The following is a 6,462-nucleotide window of genomic DNA, read 5'->3' on the forward strand; positions in this document are numbered from 1 at the left end:
GCCACCATCCCCTTCCACGGGGCCACCGCCTCCCTCCACAGGGCCACCATCCCCTTCCACGGGGCCACCACCATCCTGCATTGGGCCACCATCCCCTTCCATGGGGCCACCACCACCCTGCATTGGGCCACCATCCCCTTCCACCGGGCCACCGCCATCCTGCATTGGGCCACCACCATCCTGCATTGGGCCACCATCCCCTTCCACAGGGCCACCACCATCCTGCATTGGGCCACCATCCCCTTCCATAGGGCCACCACCCCCTTCCACGGGGCCACCACCATCCTGCATTGGGCCACCATCCCCTTCCATGGGGCCACCACCATCCTGCATTGGGCCACCATCCCCTTCCACGGGGCCACCACTATCCTGCATTGGGCCACCATCCCCTTCCACAGGGCCACCACCATCCTGCATTGGGCCACCATCCCCTTCCACGGGGCCACCACTATCCTGCATTGGGCCACCATCCCCTTCCACGGGGCCACCGCCATCCTGCATTGGGCCACCATCCCCTTCCATAGGGCCACCGCCATCCTGCATTGGGCCACCATCCCCTTCCACGGGGCCACCACCATCCTGCATTGGGCCACCATCCCCTTCCACGGGGCCACCGCCATCCTGCATTGGGCCACCATCCCCTTCCATAGGGCCACCACCATCCTGCATTGGGCCACCATTCCCTTCCACGGGGCCACCACCATCCTGCATTGGGCCACCATCCCCTTCCACGGGGCCACCGCCATCCTGCATTGGGCCACCATCCCCTTCCACAGGGCCACCGCCATCCTGCATTGGGCCACCATCCCCTTCCACGGGGCCACCACCATCCTGCATTGGGCCACCATCCCCTTCCACAGGGCCACCGCCATCCTGCATTGGGCCACCATCCTGCATTGGGCCACCATCCCCTTCCATGGGGCCACCACCATCCTGCATTGGGCCACCATTCCCTTCCACGGGGCCACCACCATCCTGCATTGGGCCACCATCCCCTTCCACGGGGCCACCACCATCCTGCATTGGGCCACCATTCCCTTCCACGGGGCCACCACCACCCTGCATTGGGCCACCACCATCCTGCATTGGGCCACCATCCCCTTCCACAGGGCCACCGCCATCCTGCATTGGGCCACCATCCCCTTCCACGGGGCCACCACCATCCTGCATTGGGCCACCATCCCCTTCCACAGGGCCACCGCCATCCTGCATTGGGCCACCATCCTGCATTGGGCCACCATCCCCTTCCATGGGGCCACCACCATCCTGCATTGGGCCACCATTCCCTTCCACGGGGCCACCACCATCCTGCATTGGGCCACCATCCCCTTCCACGGGGCCACCACCATCCTGCATTGGGCCACCACCCCCTTCCAAGGGGCCACCACCATTCTGCATTGGGCCACCATCCCCTTCCACAGGGCCACCACCATCCTGCATTGGGCCACCAACACCTTCCACGGGGCCACCGCCATCCTGCATTGGGCCACCATCCCCTTCCACAGGGCCACCGCCATCCTGCATTGGGCCACCACCCCCTTCCACGGGGCCACCGCCATCCTGCATTGGGCCACCACCCCCTTCCACGGGGCCACCACCACCCTGCATTGGGCCACCGTCCCCTTCCACGGGGCCACCACTATCCTGCATTGGGCCACCATTCCCTTCCACAGGGCCACCACCATCCTGCATTGGGCCACCACCCCCTTCCACGGGGCCACCACTATCCTGCATTGGGCCTCCATCCCCTTCCACGGGGCCACCACTATCCTGCATTGGGCCACCATCCCCTTCCACAGGGCCACCACCACCCTGCATTGGGCCACCATCCCCTTCCACAGGGCCACCGCCATCCTGCACTGGGCCACCATCCCCTTCCACGGGGCCACCACCATCCTGCACTGGGCCACCATCCCCTTCCATGGGGCCACCACCATCCTGCATTGGGCCACCATTCCCTTCCACGGGGCCACCACCACCCTGCATTGGGCCACCATCCCCTTCCATGGGGCCACCGCCTCCCTCCACGGGGCCACCACCACCCTGCATTGGGCCACCATCCCCTTCCACGGGGCCACCGCCATCCTGCATTGGGCCACCATCCCCTTCCACGGGGCCACCGCCATCCTGCACTGGGCCACCATCCCCTTCCACGGGGCCACCACCATCCTGCATTGGGCCACCATCCCCTTCCACAGGGCCACCGCCATCCTGCATTGGGCCACCACCCCCTTCCCCGGGGCCACCGCCTCCCTCCCCAGGGCCACCACCCCCTCCCAAGGGCCAACACCTTTCACAGGGCCACCATCCCCCCCCATGTGGCCACCACCCTTTATGACACCACCCTCGAGACGGCCCCACCGCCCCCCTTTCGCTTCACCCCCATTCACTTCCCTCCTATTTTCCCCCTTCCAAACGTTGGAATTTAACCTCCGTTGGGTTTCTTTTTTTCCATCCTTTTTCCAACCTCCGCCACAAAACCCCCTTTTCTCCCACCCCATTCCCCCCCAAAAGTCTTTTTGTCCCCAAGATCGGCCGCCACCGTCCACGCCGCTTTACGTCCGTCCCCCCATCTTTTTTTTCACCTCCCGTCGTCGCGCCGCGTCGCCGGATGCACCCAATTGTTATCGTGCAATCCCACCCTACATCCCGGCGCTTCCTTATCCGCTCTCCGGCAGCACATCCAATAGGATCGCCCGTAAGGCAAATCGTGGTGATAAGGTTTGGGATGCCACCGGCACAACGAGACGTCGCCTTTCTCGTAGTGCTTCTTACACTGCTTACAGGGATCGTCGCGATATAAAGGGTCGCGATTCCAACGGGAATCCGTCGCCTGAACTCCGAAGGTTTCGATGATGGATTTGAAGTAATGGCAGGAACATTTCAGAGCGGCTAAAGCGTGGGTGGGTAAATAGCTGAAGATTTTCACCATGACGTGCTCCGGAAGGAGAAGCATATACTGTCGCGGTTCCAACAGCCGTTGGATTTTAAACCGGATCTCCAAAAAATCGTGGGATACGTGGCGGTACAACCGGCAAAGAGAAGGATCGCTAACAGCCGACGCTTCCTCACCGCTTTCCGCGTCCTCCGCCGCCGCCGCCGCCGCCGGCTCCTCAGGGATAGGGAGGAGGAAAAGCTGCCCCGGTGGCGGCGGCTCCTCCTGCGCCGCCGGGAGCCGCACCGTTTCCTCCTTCATCTTCTTAGCGCTGTCCTTACCGAAGAAGACGCATTGGTCCACCACCCCCGTTACAACCACGTCGACGTGGAAACCCGAAGCGCAATCCCTTCCGGATGAGCCCTCGCTATTTCCCTCACCCATCATCTCCGCTTTAACGGCGGACGCCGACCCCTCGCCGCACCCCGTATCCATATCGGAGCCATCCGTGTCCCCCTTGGAGCCGGCAGCGGCCAAGAGGAATTCCACGTTGTTGGGAAGAGCATCCCGGGAAGGGCTGATCAGTTGGTAGAGGTCACAGGTGATCTTATCCTTAGCGCGGCCGCCACCGGTACCGCCGCCACCGTTTGCCGGCCCGCAGTTCATAAAGACGCAATTAGGACGTCCAACGCTTCCCGGTTCGGCCGCGGCAGCTCCGGCGCGGGTCTCGCGGCTGCTGGAGATACGGAATGCAATACGTACTTCACCAGGACCCGGCACCGATGATGCCGCGGCAGTCGTGGCGGCGCATTCGGCACCCGGACGGCACATACCGTTAGGTCTCGCGGTGCCGTGTTCCCGCTGCCGGGATTCGAAGTGAGCAACAGCTTCGGCCACGCGGTTGCAATCGGAACCGCTCGGCGCTTTGGTTTCCCCGCCAGCTGCCTCCACGAAGACAATGGGAGCAGCAGGAGCGCCGCAAGGCCGGGGGAAGCTCTGCAACGCCAACGCCGTCCTCTGTTCCACCAACGCCACCATCTCCGCCACCGACAGCAAGTCCGGGCCTTCACCGGCAGTAGCAGCCAACTCACCGGAAAGCGGGTAAGCCGGGTCCCGGTTCCCGGTAGCCCACGCTGGGGTCGCTTTGGCCTTAGCGGGATCATGGCAGCGCCGGCGCCGCTTCGCTTTCGAGCTATCGCTGCCCCAGTTGCCCTTTACCTTCATGGTGTTGGCGCGGCTGCCGGGAGCGCCGATGCCACCGGTGCCACCGCCACATTGGTGGGCGACGAAGAAAGCCACTTTCTCCTTGGTGTTGCCCGGTTTGATGACGTACCACGTGTCCAGCAGCACCCGGCCTTCCTCCGCCGACGCCGGCGGAGCCGGAGCGGCATCGGTGGGAGCCGGCGGCGTGTTCTCGGAGGGAGCCTGGGCTCCGGTAGGCTCTTCCGTAGGACGGCAGGAGAACGGTTTCTTGGTAGAGGCGGGAGCGGGACATGGTTTGTTCTGGGAATACGTTCCGAAGGGCCGCGGGCACCAAAGCTGGAGCTGAGGAAAGGCGTTGGGCTCCATCAGGGCAGCATGGCACCGCTGGCACCGCCGTCACCGTTGGGCTGCCCGCCCCCAAGCCTGGCAGGAGAGAAAGAAGTGTTAACGGGGCTGCTGAGGACACTGGGGGGTTACCAGGGCCGCTATGAGGCTCTGTGGGTGTTAACGGAGCCGTTACCTGCCCGTGCCCACTACCGTCAGTGGGCCGCACTCGTAGCACGGGGTGGGCACTAGGACCGCCCCGCCCACTGCGTCGCTCCCCCCCCTAAGCCCCGCCCCCACCAGCCCGCTTTCCAGCCGCCCGCTTCTCATTGACCGCGCCCCGCAGGCGGGCCCGGCCCTTAAAGCGGCCAGGGAGGGGGCGGAGCGAGACCCCCGCGCGGCTCGCACCGCCCCGCCCTTTTAAGGGCAGCCGCTCGCTGACAGGGCCCCGCGCGGCACAGGCAGCGGCCAATCAGGGCGCGGCGCTCAAGCCGTGCCCATATATGGATGGCGGCAGTGCGGTGGGGGCGGTCAAAGGGGCGCGGCTTACGGAGGAGGGGGCGTGGTCGCGCGCACCGAGTACGCGGGGGGGGGGGGACCGGCGCGGTCACGCGTGGCCAACGCGGGGGGGGGGGGCGGCCAGTACGGGCATGGCGGATGGGGGGGGGGGGGCGATGGCAGTATGAGCGAGGCGAGGCCGGCCCCCCCCCACCCGCCAGGCCCTTACCGAGTGGGAGACACCGGTTCCGGGGCCGCACGAAGCCCCCGCCTCAGCCCCCGCGCCCGTTACCCAGCACCGGCCCCGCGGCTCCCGCCACGCCCGCCCACGCGGCACCGCCCTGCCCCGCACGCACACCGCGTGTGTCCCCCCCCGCTTCCCCTCTCCACGCGGTCCCGGCCCCGCCCGGCGCCGCCGCCCCTCCCCCGCTCACCGGGCAGGTGCCGGGCGAGGCCGCTCCGCCTCTCCGCGCCGCTTCCGGGATGCCCGGCGCCTGCGCTCAAACGACGAGCTTTGCGCATGCGCCGCGCGGGGGCTGCCGGGAGCTGTAGTCCGTATTGCGCATGTACGGCCTCTACGCATGCGCATAAGGCCGAATTAGACCGCCCCGTCCTCTCCAGTGTCCCACGTGCCCATCCAGGGTCCTCTTGTGCCTCCCAGTGCCTCCCAGTGCCCCCCAGTGCCTCCCAGTGCCCCCCAGTGTCCCCCCCCGTGCACACTCAGTGCCCCCAGTGCCTCCCAGTGCCCCCCAGTGCCTCCCAGTGCCTCCCAGTGCCTCCCAGTGCCTCCCAGTGCCCCCCAGTGCCTCCCAGTGCCTCCCAGTGCCCCCCAGTGTCCCCCCCCGTGCACACTCAGTGCCCCCAGTGCCTCCCAGTGCCCCCCAGTGCCTCCCAGTGCCCTCCAGAGCCCCCCCCGTGCACACTCAGTGCCCCCCAGTGCCCCCCAGTGCCCTCCCAGTGCCTCCCAGTGCCCCCCAGTGCCTCCCAGTGCCCCCCAGTGCCCCCCAGTGCCTCCCAGTGCCCTCCAGAGCCCCCCTCCGTGCACACTCAGTGCCCCCCAGTGCCTCCCAGTGCCCCCCAGTGCCTCCCAGTGCCCTCCAGAGCCCCCCCCGTGCACACTCAGTGCCCCCCAGTGCCCCCCAGTGCCCTCCCAGTGCCTCCCAGTGCCCCCCAGTGCCCCCCAGTGCCCCCCAGTGCCTCCCAGTGCCTCCCAGTGCCCCCCAGTGTCCCCCCCCGTGCACACTCAGTGCCCCCCAGTGCCCCCCAGTGCCTCCCAGTGCCCCCCAGTGCCCCCCCCGTGCACACTCAGTGCCCCCAGTGCCTCCCAGTGCCCCCCAGTGCCTCCCAGTGCCTCCCAGTGCCCTCCAGAGCCCCCCTCCATGCACACTCAGTGCCCTCCAGTGCCCCCCAGTGCCTCCCAGTGCCCTCCAGAGCCCCCCTCCGTGCACACTCAGTGCCCCCCAGTGCCCCCCAGTGCCTCCCAGTGCCCTCCAGAGCCCCCCTCCGTGCACACTCAGTGCCCCCCAGTGCCTCCCAGTACCCCCCAGTGCCTCCCAGTGCCC

At 67.2% G+C, this 6,462-nt stretch overlaps 1 protein-coding gene across 2 annotated transcripts; it reads right to left on the bottom strand.

Moving 5' to 3' along the window:
- Window positions 1–2,514: 2,514 nt before the first annotated feature.
- On the bottom strand, window positions 2,515–5,435 carry FBXO46 (F-box protein 46). 2 transcript variants are annotated; one of them, XM_054052875.1, is made up of 2 exons: window positions 5,335–5,435; window positions 2,515–4,501 (listed from the first exon to the last, which is right to left on the bottom strand). In XM_054052875.1, exon 2 carries the CDS (start codon window positions 4,442–4,444, stop codon window positions 2,582–2,584), a length of 1,863 nt encoding a protein of 620 aa, XP_053908850.1. In that variant the 5' UTR covers window positions 4,445–4,501; window positions 5,335–5,435; the 3' UTR covers window positions 2,515–2,581. The 2 variants fall into 2 exon arrangements, with proteins under 2 accessions (XP_053908850.1, XP_053908851.1); XM_054052876.1 differs by lacking the exon at window positions 5,335–5,435 and adding an exon at window positions 4,599–4,702.
- Window positions 5,436–6,462: the final 1,027 nt, after the last annotated feature.

Source organism: Cuculus canorus, chromosome 37 (assembly GCF_017976375.1).
Source record: "Cuculus canorus isolate bCucCan1 chromosome 37, bCucCan1.pri, whole genome shotgun sequence".
Classification (NCBI taxonomy): domain Eukaryota; kingdom Metazoa; phylum Chordata; class Aves; order Cuculiformes; family Cuculidae; genus Cuculus; species Cuculus canorus.